At 45.0% G+C, this 13146-nt stretch overlaps 1 protein-coding gene across 1 annotated transcript in view; it reads left to right on the top strand.

The window, feature by feature from the left end:
* The window catches only part of UBR3 (ubiquitin protein ligase E3 component n-recognin 3 (putative)), a 354426-nt gene that overhangs the window by 119750 nt on the left and 221530 nt on the right, over positions 1-13146 (top strand). Inside the window, exon 20 of the mRNA XM_019522846.1 lies at positions 8491-8587. Within this exon, the coding sequence (XP_019378391.1) occupies positions 8491-8587 (97 nt within the window). The remainder of the gene's footprint in view (positions 1-8490; positions 8588-13146) is intronic.

Below are 13146 nucleotides of genomic sequence, written 5' to 3' on the forward strand. Positions count from 1 at the left end.
TCTGTTCTGCACACTTCTCCAACCTGTTCAGATCCACCTGGATTCCTTCCCTGCCCACTAGAGTGTTTAATTTACCCCATAATTTGGTGTCATCTGCAAATTTGGACAGAGCGCTCTTCACGCCCTCATCTAAGTCACTGATGAAGACATTGAACAACACTGGTCCAAGGACCAAACCTTGGGGAACTCCATTGTCCAGTTCTTTCCAGGTCGTTGCCGACCCATCCACCACCACTCTCTGGGTGTGTTCCATTAGCCAATTTGCCACCCACCTGACCATGTAATCATCTACATCACAGCCGCTCAGTTTATTTATGAGAATAGGGTGACATATCGTATTGAAGGCTTTCTGAAAATCCAGGTAGATGACGTCTACTGTGTCCCCTGCATCTAAGCATTTTGTGACTTGGTCATAAAAAAAAACAATGTTAGCCAGCCAGGATCTACCTGCTGTGAACCTGTGCTGGTTGCCCTTCAGCATTATTTTTCCTGCTGGACTTGCACAAATGTGATCTTTAATAATTTTTTCAAAGGTTTTCCCAAGGATAAAGGTGAAGCTAACTGGCCTATAGTTACCCAGATCCTCCTTCCTCCCCTTCTTGAAAACAGGGACCACATTGGGCCTTTTCCAATCCTCTGGGACCTGACCTGAGAACCATGAGTGCTCAAACAACTATGCTAGTGTCTCTGCTATGACACTGGCCAATTTCTTCAAGACCCTTGGATGAAGATCATCTGGGTCTGCAGACTTAAAACACATCCAGCCCCTCCAAGTGTCCCTTCACTAAGTTGGCGCTAACAGTTGGTGGGCTGGTTTCCTTCCTGTGCTCATCTATAATCCAATTGGGAGATTTGTCCTGATCTGTGTTTAGAAACACAAGTAAAAAACTCATTGAAGAGCTCAGCTTTGTCCCTCCTATCTGTCACCTATTGCCCTAGTCTGCCCTGTAGGGGTCCTATGTTACCCTGTGCCTTCTTTTTTGCTTCCTATATACCTGTAGAAGGACTTTTTGTTGTCCTTCATTTTTGTTTCCAGCCTAAGTTCCATTGCAGCTTTGGCCTTTCTAACTGACTCCCTGCAAGAGCAAGCCAAGTAGGTATACTCCTTGGTGTAGCTACCCTTCTTTTGTTGAATATATATATTCTTCATAATGAAGGAGATCTTCCTGGGCCAATCTTTTCATTCTAGCCTTATGATTAAGGAGTTTAGCAAGAATTGGAAACAAGTTAGTTTTTGTAAAATTCCTTTAACTTACACCTCAGAATGGAAATTGACTGTGCAAACTAGAATTGCATTGTGTTGTTTTTAGAGTAATGGCTGTAATCTAGCACAGAGTGTTAACTTTTGAAGAAACACAATATGGATATCACAAAATATAACAGGCTTCCTGTCATGAGAAGATTGCAGTCTAAATTAGATTATTACAGCAGGAATTGATGATCTCAAAGTTGATGAGTTGAGGAATGCTAGTGAATGAACATGCTTCACCAACTTCTTCATGTCATGGAGCAGATAAGCAACAGAGGAATCTGAAATGCTTCAAGTATTTGGGGCAGTGACACATACTGTAGACCAGTGCCAGTGGTGCTTAACCTTTCTGGCCAGTCGGCTGTGGTCAGAGCCCAGGCCATCTGTGGGCAGATCAGGTTGCTGGTCCCAATCTGGCACAGGGTGGTCCTAGTAGGACCCCATCTGGCTGTGTGCAGGGGGGTAGGGTGCATACTGGCTCCAACGTGGCCTCGAGGGGAGGAGGGAGGGAGTGTAGGGCTGGGTGGAAAAGGGTGTGGCCTAGCCTCCAATCTGGATGTGGGGGCATGACTCAGCCATGTTGGGGGAGGGGGCATGGCCCAACCTGGTGTGGGGAAAGTGCCATAGCCTGGCTCCAACCTAGCTCCTCAGGGGAAGGGAGCTTGAGCCAGCCCCACGGGGCAAAGGGGGCGTGGCCCTGCCCCAGGGGAGGGGTATGGCTTGGTCCCATTCACCCCAGGGGGAGGGGCGCAATCTGGTTCCAACCTGCTACACAGGGCTTGGGGTTTGGGAAGTTGGCAGTGGGGGCTGGTGGCTGTATTTATTGCCATTGCTCCTCTTCCACCAACTTTCCTGATCTGTGGGGAGCTCCCTGGGCTGGATACCTATGGCTCTGCAGGCTGCATTTGGCCTGTGGGCTGCAGGTTGTGCATACCTTCTGTAGACAGATGTAACTTTTCAACTATTTTAAAAGGGCAGAGTATAAGTTGCTGGTCAGAAGCACACACTTAATGGCTGTATCTGCATGCTTCTGTGGTGGGATAAAGGAGATAAATCTCTAACGACAACCTCAGTGAAACCGGATGAACCCTTAGTTATACAAGGGTTGTTATACCTCCACTGGTCTAGGAGAATACATATGTAACCATTACAGTGAAACAGTTTACACCGGTGTTGAACAAAATATGGCCTGTGGGCTGGATCTGGCCGGCAGGCAATTTCATCCAGCCCACCAGCATCCTCTAACTCAGGCCCACGGGGCCCCTAAAAAAATGTAGAAAATTAATATTTCTCTGCCCTTGGTTCCTGTCAAAAATGCAGGAACCAAGGGCAGTAGGACCCAGGGGAAGCCCAGCAGGCTCTAACAACAGCGGGGCCTGCCCGGCCCACCCCCCAGCCAGAAGCCCCAGCCGGGGTTTCTGGGCTGGGAGCATGTGGCTGCCCCAGTGCGGGAAGCTCAGGTAAGTGGTGGTGGTGGGGGGGGGACAGGGAAGGGAAGCAGCGCAGAGGGGGAAGCGGACCTTCCACGCCTGGTGCCCCGTACTGCAACTGCTTGCAGCCCGCTCCAAACAGCCCCATGCAGGCTGTGAGAGCCTGCAGCGTGGGGCACCAGGCGTGGGAGGGGCCGCTTTCCTCCTGCGCTCAGTTTTTCCCCAGGCTCCTTCCCTGCATGGAAAAGAGCCGCCCCTCACCCACTCCTTGGCCGGTGCCCCATGCTGCAGGTGCTTGCAGCCCATGCGGGGCTGTATAGAGCAGGCACAGGCAGCCCCAGGTGGGCTGTGAGCGGCTGCAGTGCAGGGCGCCAGACATGGGGTGGGGAGGGGCTGCTTTCTCCACCTCCCGCGCTCAGCATCACCTTGTAACCCGGCCCAACTACCAGGCTGGCAGTGGGGCAGGTTATGAGCTGGTCCTGAGCGCAGGGAAAAGCGGCCTCTTGCCCCATGGCCAGTGACCCACGCTGCATCCACCTGCAGCCCCCATGAGGCTGCCTGTGCCTGCTCCAGACAGCCCCGTGTGGGCTGCGAGTGCCTGCAGCGTGGGGCGCTGGCCATGGGGTGGACGAGGGGCCACTTTTTCCTGTGCTCAGTAGCAGCTTTTTCCCTGCTGGTGAGCAGGGGGTCAGGGCTGAGCACTGCCCCCTGCCTGTACCGCGGGGCCGGGGGGCACTGGGTGTGAGTGGGCAGAGTTGTGGCTTTTTAGGGCCTCTCTGACAAGCCTCCTTAGCTTGTCAAAGTCAGCTTTCCTGAAGTTGAGGACTTTGTATTACTGACTGACTTGCCAGCTTTACGGCAGATGGTGAAGGTGATCAGTTTTTTTGCAATCACCTCTATACAGTACAGAAACACAAATCAGGACAAAAATTTTTTTGTAATAAAATTAAAATATGTTATAGTAGGTGTTTGACTTTTATCATATGATTGGGTGTTTTTTTTCTCATTCCAAGATGGCAACCCTCCCCTCTCAAAAGGAGTACTTCTGTGGGGCAAGGGGCACCAGCAAGACTTCTGGTGGCAAAAGTCAGGGCTTAGGTGCTGGACTGCCAGCCCCAAGATGGGAACTGGGGGGCAGTGCACCTGTTAAGGAGCAGGGCTACCCTTGCAGCCCTCACAGTTCACCAAAACTCATTAAGCAGCCCTTCAGTTGAAATAATTTTCCACCCCTTGTTTACACTGATACCATTTAATGCTAGTATAATTGTTGCCTCTGTTCACACTTGAGAGTCCTGCTGACTTGGGGAATGGTAAAGGTAGAGTTTAATGCCTCTTCTTAAAATTGGTGGTGGACTGGTCTTTTTATAGCAGGATGTTCGCAAGGATACAGTTCAGCATTCTCAGTCTACTGTTGAATTTAACTGGAGGGAGATTAGTGGACCCCAAAGTTATATTACCATGTCTGTGATGCACTTTTAGCAGATTCAGAGAGACTTGTTAGCTCCCATGCACTAAGACAGAATCATTTAACATAAGGTTGACTAAAAATAGTCTGTCCTGGAAATGTCTGTTTGGAGAAAATAAAATCCATGCATTTATTAGTTTCTGGGTATGCCAAACACCTTTGAAATCTCATGTGTAAGGTTATTCAGGTTATTTATGGGAAGCTGGGGGGGACTGGCAGGGCAAGGACCACTATGATTATATTGCTGGTTATACAAAGGGTGGTTACCACCAGTGTGTTTGTGTGAGTTTTTCATTTTTGGGAGATAATAATTAAATGCAAACATGTTTATTGTCATACAAAGACTGAACAATTTCACTGCTTTCTAAAATAAAGGGCCCTAATCTTGTATAGAATTTTTATTTTAGCCTGGAAACTAATAAAGCTTTAACATAGTTGCCAAACATTGGAAAAACAATTGCTGAGTCACTAAACTTATCTCACTCTGGTACAAATCAAATGTACCAGGCCCATCTGTGAAGTCTGAACATTCTGGTTTCCTGTGGGTACAATGTAGGCAGTTGACAGATGACCATCTAGATATTTAATACAGCATCTCTTATGCCAAAAATGGAAGAGAGCCAACCTGTTGGGATCCATTAGACTCGCTGATGTGTTCCTTATCTAGCTCTGTTGAGTACTGGACTGTCGGGAATATTTTTGATTAAAAAAAAATTGAAGAGCTTGCATATCAGCCTGATTTCTGGAACACCCAGATAGTCAACTTTCTGCAGAGGAGAAAGAGTAAAGAAGTGATGGCTGGCATAGAAAGCTTTCAATAGAAAGACTGGTGTCTTTTAGTTGCACATCATTTTCTAATTTCAGGATTCTGAAACTAAAAGTTTGTGTAGTTGTTAAATTATGCTAAATATGGAACATATAATGTCTAAATTAATATTTTTTAAATATCATATTATGGATGTATCATATGTATATCCCCAAATTTAGCTTTGTTACTGTAACAGGGTCTCCATTGAGGCACTGTTGCTAAGAGAATGGGGCAGAAATAATTACCATGTGGGGGGTGGGCCCCTGCCCTTAAGGAGCCAATGGCAACCAGTCTCAGAGTATAAGAAGAAGAGAAGGTGAAGGAGGGACGCCTTTGGGCACTGCAGAAGAGAGAGAGAGAGAGAGTGAGGAGAGACTTCCCGAAGAGGAGAACCAGGGAAGGGAGAGCCTGGAACCCAGACCCTGTCGTGACGTACCTGGAGTCAATAGGAGCGATGGTGAGTGTGGGGAGAGATGGAGCTGAGCCGTGGAGCCTGCACACCGGCGCAGGGGAGAGAGAGAGATGCAGGTGGCAGACCCCTGCTCTGACCCTAAAGCGTCCGGGTGAGTCCAGAACCCTGGGAGGGGAGAGAGATGCTGGAGACCAAGAGGGCAAGACAGGCTGAGAAAGAACCGCGGAGCCTGCACGCCGGCCCTGCCCAAGAGGAATGCAGGTGACGACTGTAACAAGCTGTTAATAATATAATTAGCAGTGGGTGCCGCACAGGCTGCGGTTGTAACGAACTGTTAATGGAATAATTGGCTGCGGAGAGCGGAACTGTGTGCAACCTCATTCTTACTGTATTATCGGACTGGGACCGGTCAGGAAACCTGGGGGGTCCCCAAGACCAATCTTTGGGACTGCAGTCTCCCACAAGGGGAGTTTCCTGTAAAATAACAGAGACCAACTGAATAAAAGCAATGAGAAATAGATCTAATTCAGTGTGGTAATTCCCACGGGTATCCCTTGGTATACCAACCACTTCCTCCCTATTTCATTTCGTTAAGATCCAAGTCGTGGCAGGCGGGAATTACGAGGATAGAGGGGGTACTTGGCGGACCTGCTGGCAGTTACCTATAATAAAAAAATGCAACATGACTTTTTCCTTAATACTGCCTCCTTAACTTAATAGCTAAAGCTGCCTTGCTGCACAACTGTGCATTACAAAACATTATCTGTAATACTTCAGAAGACGCAATCAGAAATTGTTTCCCTTTCTCTGATAGACTGTTAAGCTCCCTGCTTTCAGACAATGTATATGTTTGAGGTGATAGTGTCAGCACAGTTTGGCCAGGTCCAGAGAGAGAGAGAACCGGAGTATTTATTTTTAAAATATAGATTTTCATCCCCATGCCTCAAGGAAATGGTATGGCCATGGAGCAGCCATTGTTGAATCATTCCCAAGGGAGTTTCTCTTGAGAGAGTGAACGTTCTTCTCATAGTAGTTGCAACAGAGTCTTACAGCGTCCATGGGTGCTTCTTCTCTAGGAGAGTGTGTTGCTCACTGTACTCTACTACTCTAGCCAAGCAGTGAGAAGAACATGCCATTTACATAATCCTCATATTGTGCAGCAGGGAGACTGCAGGCTGACTAAGCAGCCTGGATCAGTCAATCAGTGCTGCCCTGTATCAGGTAGACAAAGGGAGCCTGCAGAGTGTGTTGAGATGTGTGCACAAGGGCCCTCTGACTGCTCAGCATCAGCACTGCAAGCTCCCTGCTCTTGAGGGGCTCAGCATTTGAAGGTCTGTTCAGGCATCCCTGGGCAAGTTTTTCTACCAAGAGAACAAATGTGGGAGAATTTTTCCAGCTCATTTGAACATGTGTATGCAGCTGCAGTTCCCCTACCTCTTAATGACCAGATGCTATAATAGCATCTATTGTGAGTAGTTAGTTTGGTAGAACTTCTTTTATCTATTTCTTATTTCAAAATACATTACTTCATAGTAATTAGATCAAGTATCTGTACCTTTAATCTCTTTATAACCCATAAATTAAATGTAAATTTAATAATTACTCTAAACTCAAAAAAACTAGCAAGTTGGTTATGCTACATCTTTTGAAGTGGTTTAACATTATTACTTCAGATTTTTCTTAATGCTTTTTAACACTAATTAAATAGTTTAGGAGATTTCTGTCAAAACTTCAATTAAAAGGGTAAGAAAATAATTAAAAAATTTTAACATAGAGATATCTTTTTTCCTACTTGATTGCAAGATATGTTGGGAAAAGGAATATAGTTTGCAAGAGAAGATTTTTCCCTGTTCCCATAGCAGAGAGAACCTTTATTTAAAGGTACATTCAAGTTAAAAACATTGCTTGATCTTGTCCATCACAATAAATGTTATTTGTCCACCCTTTTTCAAGGTTGAATTTTGCTACAGGCATTTTTGTTAGTGAACAGAATTGAGGCATGCTACAGTATGGTATACTCTTACGTTAGGCCTGTTGGTGGAGCTAAAATTCTATGGACTTGTCTTCATGTTTTTCTTGCTGGTTCAATGCTATGTTATGGTAATAATCACCTAAAATCTTTAATAAGATAAATAATTTAAATTGATTTTAGTTTGGAAATATATTTCTCTCCTTAAAAAAAGAAGATTTACGGTTATGCTTTTTAAAAAAAATCTATCTTATATACTTTTGTTAATTTACATTGCTATTTAGACTTCTCTTGGCAGCTGCACTTTAAATGAATACAAACAGATACTTTTAAGCTACTGAACTGGAGAGAGCGAGCTCATATTAAAAATGTTAGTGACATTTGTTTCTACATAATCCTGGTCTACTAGAGTTGTAAATAATAGTTAATAATGAAGTCCAGTTTCTGAACGGCTGAACACAAATGTTTGAGAAGTAACTGATTAATATTTGTTACCATGAATTAAAAATACATACATACTGTGTATAAGCATTTTAATTGCTGTACTTGGTACTTAAATGTCACCCAACTTTTTACTACTATATGTTTATTGCCTCTGATTTCTAAACCTGTGTTTAGAAAATGTTTTTAAAAATTCTTTTTTTGAAGATGAGAATAAAAAAGCAAAAAAAAAAAAAATCAGGACTGTAAAACATGAGCTGAATTACAACCAAGATAATGCTGTTCTTCAGGCCTTTAAAAATGATTTTGGAGTTGTGCTCTACAAATATATATTTTTTCTCTCTGCCTCATGTCAGTTGTCACTTAAAGGACACTGAAGATTTTTTTTTTTAACTAGAGTACTATACAAAAAGAAATGAAACTATAGTGCACTAAAAATGAGCCATTTAATTAAAGAGATCTATTGCCTGAATAGATTGTTACTTTTTAATTTTTATTCTGCAACTGAGGGGAAATATCTTTAATGGCAAAATTAGAATACGTTGATATAGAAAAGAGCAATAGGGAATTAATCTACGTTGTTTGCTGCTAAAGGCAATTTATGTAACGGAAAATGACGTAATTAAAATAAATATCCATTAAAACTAATTAACAAAACAATCTCAAGTTTCAGCATTTAAACTTAATGTTAACTTGTTCTTTATTTTAAACAACAGCTGACGTTTGGGATAAGGAGTTTGACCCAGTCATGGTAATTCTTCGAACAGTTTACCGAAGAGATGTACAGTCTGCAATGGACAGATATACAGCATTGTAAGTTGACTAAATTTAGAAGTATAAAAATGGAACATGGTTTATTGTACAGGGATGGGTTCCCTATAGCACAATGAATTATTTAACAATTAAAATGATATCATTAGTGTTTTTAGACCCCAAATATGAAGTTTGGTAAATTTAATTAACGAGAAGGCAGTGTCTGAATTACAGTGATCTAAATCTACCATCTCCCACAAAGTAACTTTAAAAACAAAAACAAACAAAAAACCAAAACCAAAACAAACCAGAACAGTTCAAACCACGAGCAACAGGCAGGGCCCACTGGGTTTTAAATACTCTGATGATGAGAACTGTAACAGCTGTGGTGGAGTAGAGAGCAGGTCATGATTACTCTTTATAAATAAATAATAGGTAAGGAGATGATGTGTTTAAGTTACTAGATAAAATTAAATGGCTATAAAGTGGGTATGAATGCATTTAGACCACTGGAGGAGTGAAGTTCTAGAATGGTCTTCTGAGCAAAATAGCTGGCAAAAGTAGCAGGGAGAAACTGGATGAGTGAATGCAAGGACTAGTGTGATAGTACAAAGTTAATTTGGAGTTAGAAGTTTTTGATATGTAGCCTTGAATGTTCAGTTGGTTGATAACACAAAAATATGGGGGCTGAAAGACTCAGTTTTTGTGTTAGCTGCTTGCATGTGAAGGAGTTCTCTGATAGTGTCTGGATTTTAGGGTGGTGGCTCTCAGTATTCTTGAGGTGAGTTTGGTTTTTATTTGACTACATGCTTTAGTTTAGAGTACAGGCAAGCCCCGCTCAGCACTTTTAATTGGTTCCAGTATTTGAATTATTTATTTGAAGTATTTGATGACCCAAGATGGTGACCACAGTTGTTTTTAATGACCCAAGACAGCGACTGTGAGTGTTATAATGAAAGTTTCCAAGCGCTAAGTAAAATCAGGGATCAATTTAATATAAGCATTAGTGAAATCGAACTAAGAGAAGCAGCATTAAGTGGGGGTTGCCTGTACAGGAAATTGCGGACATACAGGCTAGGTATAGGTGTTACACATATTGCGCTTTAAGTGTGCAGAAAACACTCTAAAGCCATAACTGAACAGACAATCACAGCTTTTAGAATGCTTTAAAAATGGTGGATCATGCTCTAAGTTAACCCCGATGGATCAGGTATTAGACAAAAGCACTTTCTGTAAGAGTGCTTTATCAAACATCTGTGCCAAATCACTTTGAGGGTTAACTCAGAGGGCAGGGCAATCACTGCCATCTCAGGCAGCATTGTGCTCTAACCTCGGGCAGAGCTCATTTGTACTGCTTGAGCGCTGGTCTGGCTCTGCCCTCTTGACTATTGCTAACCTGAGTCAGATTTGCCTCCTCCCTCCAGCCAGCTGTCAGCCACAGATGGGAGGAGATGGTGGTGGGGTAGGGTGGTGTTTCTTCCTGCAGCTGCCCTGGTCCATGGCATGCAGTAACCTGGCTGGGAGCCCAGGGGAAGGGGTCCACAGTCTCTCTCACCCCATAGCTGCCTCGGCCCCATGGCATGCCTCTGCCCGTCCAGGGCTGCTGCAGGGACACAGAGCCCAGACTCCTTTCCCCTGCAGCCCCCCTTGGCTGACTGAGAGAGCTGTCCAGCTGGGATCGGGCCACAGAGAGCTGTGCGGTAAGGGGTCCCGGGTCTTCCTCCCTGCAGCAGCCCTGGCCCTGCAGTGTGCCATTGCCTGGCTGGGGGAGTTGCAGGGAAGGGTTCTAGGCTCTGTGTCCCTGCGGAAGTGCCAGCCAGGCAGCAGCACACCTTAGGGCTGGGGCTGCTGTGAGGACACAAAGCCCAGGCCCCTTTCCAGAGGGCTGCCCATTCATGGGGAACTGTAGGGAAAGGGGGCTGGGGTCTCTCTCCCCTCAGCAGCTCTGGTCCTATGGTGTGCTGCTGCCTGGCCAGAGGGGCTGTGGGGGGAAAGGGTCTGGGGTATCTCCTCCTCAACTACTGCTGACAGTCACCAGGTAGTGGGGCTGGGGGTGGGGGTGGAAGAGGGGCCACTCCACCAGCCTCGTGGGAGATGTGCAGGAGTGCCTCCAGTGACCAATGCAGGTAGGCTTCAAGCACTCTGCCCTCCCTGCTCCCCACTGAACATCTGTTCAATTCACTCATCCTCTAACTTATATCCCTTTAAGTAAAGTGTGATAGAGCACTTCTGCCAGGGGCTTTTTGAATGTCTATACTGGCTTTTTGAATGTCACAGTGTACAAGAAAGAGAGGCTAGACTTAGTAACTGTGACAGATTACCTGACCTGGTTTTGTTTTCTTCTTTGTTCATTCTCCTTCCTGTTGAGCTTTCAATATGCTTAAAGTACTGATTGTATATGTTACAGTGTTTTTAACCAGTTAATTCCAGAGTTAAGGGCTTCTGTTGGAAAAAAAAATTCCCTCCCTATTGGCTGCATTAGTTGTTTTTTTTCTTCTTTTTACTTCTTCTGAAACATTGGCCCATCAGAGATGAAAGACTGGTACCGAAAGACATCTCTGGTTTCTGGCTTCTGTGCCTTGCTACTATGCTTAGTGTCAAACTGTTTATTAGATTTAGGGTTAAGGAAATTACCCAAACGTCAGATTCACAAAAACTGTTGAAGAGGCTTTTCTGCCTTCGTTTGTAGGTTTTGGTCAACTTTTGAGGGCTATCTGTGCCTGTCTTTCCTTAAAAAGGAACTTGTGTCATTGTAGACTAGGGACAGGCAAAATATAGCCCATGGGCCAAATCTGCCCTGCCAGGCCGTTCTGTTCAGCCCATGGGACCCCTGAAAAATTTAGAAAATTATTATCTGCGCCTGACTGCCTGTCGGATGACAAAGCACCAGTGGTTGTAGGACCTAGGGAGAGCTGGCGGCAGGATCCAGCAGCTGAGCAGAAAGGCTTGCCTGAGTCTGCACTGCCCCCATCCCAATCCAGAAGCCTTTGCAGCTTTTGGCCTGGTAACCCTCTGGCTGTTCACCACCCTTCCTAGGTCTGAGTGGAAAGGCAGATGAGATCGGACAGAGGAAGGTGGGGAAACTGCCGTGATAGGCCCACACAGCCAGGAACTGCGTGGTGCTGGTTGGGGCGGGCTGGAGCAAGAGTGACTGACGGGTTGGGGAAGTGGCAGGAAGCAGTGGTGGGCATGGGTAGCAGAGGGTGTAGGGAGAAGGGGAGTGACAGGGAGGCGAGGGGAATGGCAGCAGTGGCTTCTGGAAAGCGGCGGCGGGTGGGCATGTGGGAAGGAAAGCAGGGGAGTTGTGGCACTGGGCAGGAATGTGGAGCCTGTGCCAGTGTTCTGGGCCCAGCAGGGATGCAGGATGGGGGTGGCAGGAACGTGGAGCCTGAGTGCTTGGTCTGCCTGGCTGCATTGCACGAGGTTCACACACAATCTGAGAGAGCCGTACGTGGTGGAGCTGGTAACCTGACCCCATCTCTCCCAGCCCACCTACCATATCACCACACCCTCCCACTGCCCCCACCCCATCCACATACCCCACACCCATCCACATTTGCTCACCATACGCATACCCCACCATTCAAACACCCACATCCCCCACATACACTCCTTTATTGCCCACACACACTATACAAGACTAGGACTGTATTTTGATCTGTTATGCAATTGCCTCTAGATGCATTATGCAAGCACACAAAACAGGACAAAACGATTTTAAAATAATTAAAATAAGGTATAGTAGATGTTTTATTTTTTAGTATATGATTTGGGTGTAGCACGCTCCCTCCCAAAAGGAGTACTTCCGGGGTAAGGGGAGGGACTTCTGGTGGCAAAGGTCAGGGGTTAGAGGTGGGATTTCCAGTCCCAAGATGGCAAACGGGGGCAGGGCATCCGTCAAGGGGTGGGGCTATCCTCATGGCCTTTGACAGTTCACCAAAACTCTTTAAGCAGCCCTCCACCTGAAATAATTGCCCACCCCTGTTGTAGACAATCCAGGAGACTGCAGGCACCATTTTAGGTTCTGTAGTACATTGTAGTTTTTGAGGGATTTTTATTTATTTATTACTAAAGATACTAGGTGACGGGACAAAGGGTGCTTTGTGGTGGTGGTATTAGATAGAGGCCAGAATAGATGTTTTCATAGACCCTTTTGAATTTTACGTATTATACAGTTGCCTGTTGCAGGTGACAGTATGGTTCATGGGGTCCCTTCCAGTCTTTTATTTCAAAGTCAGTGAAGCAAAAGCCATTTATAGTAGCTGAGGATGCGTCTATACAGAAGACCAAACAAAATTCTTATTATGAAAGTTTTGGGCTCTTTTTCTGCAAAACTAGCTGGAGGCACAAGGTAACCAATTAACTTTTTTTTCCAAATTAGACTGATGTGCTCAGTGTGTTGAATAAACATTATAATTTAGACCTGTTGAAACCAAGAAGAAAAAATTGTGTAAATTAAGTTGAAAACAGACCATGTTCATAGGGAAAGAATTGTTACAAAGCATATTACAGACAATAGAAAGTAAAGAAAGCAACAGCAATAATGAATGCCCTTTTGATAAATCACCTTTCCGTAGTTTAATACAAATAACAACTTGCATCTTTTTTTTAATCTCTTG

Source organism: Gavialis gangeticus, unplaced genomic scaffold (assembly GCF_001723915.1).
Source record: "Gavialis gangeticus isolate Ggan-Ray unplaced genomic scaffold, GavGan_comp1, whole genome shotgun sequence".
NCBI classification, from domain to species: domain Eukaryota; kingdom Metazoa; phylum Chordata; order Crocodylia; family Gavialidae; genus Gavialis; species Gavialis gangeticus.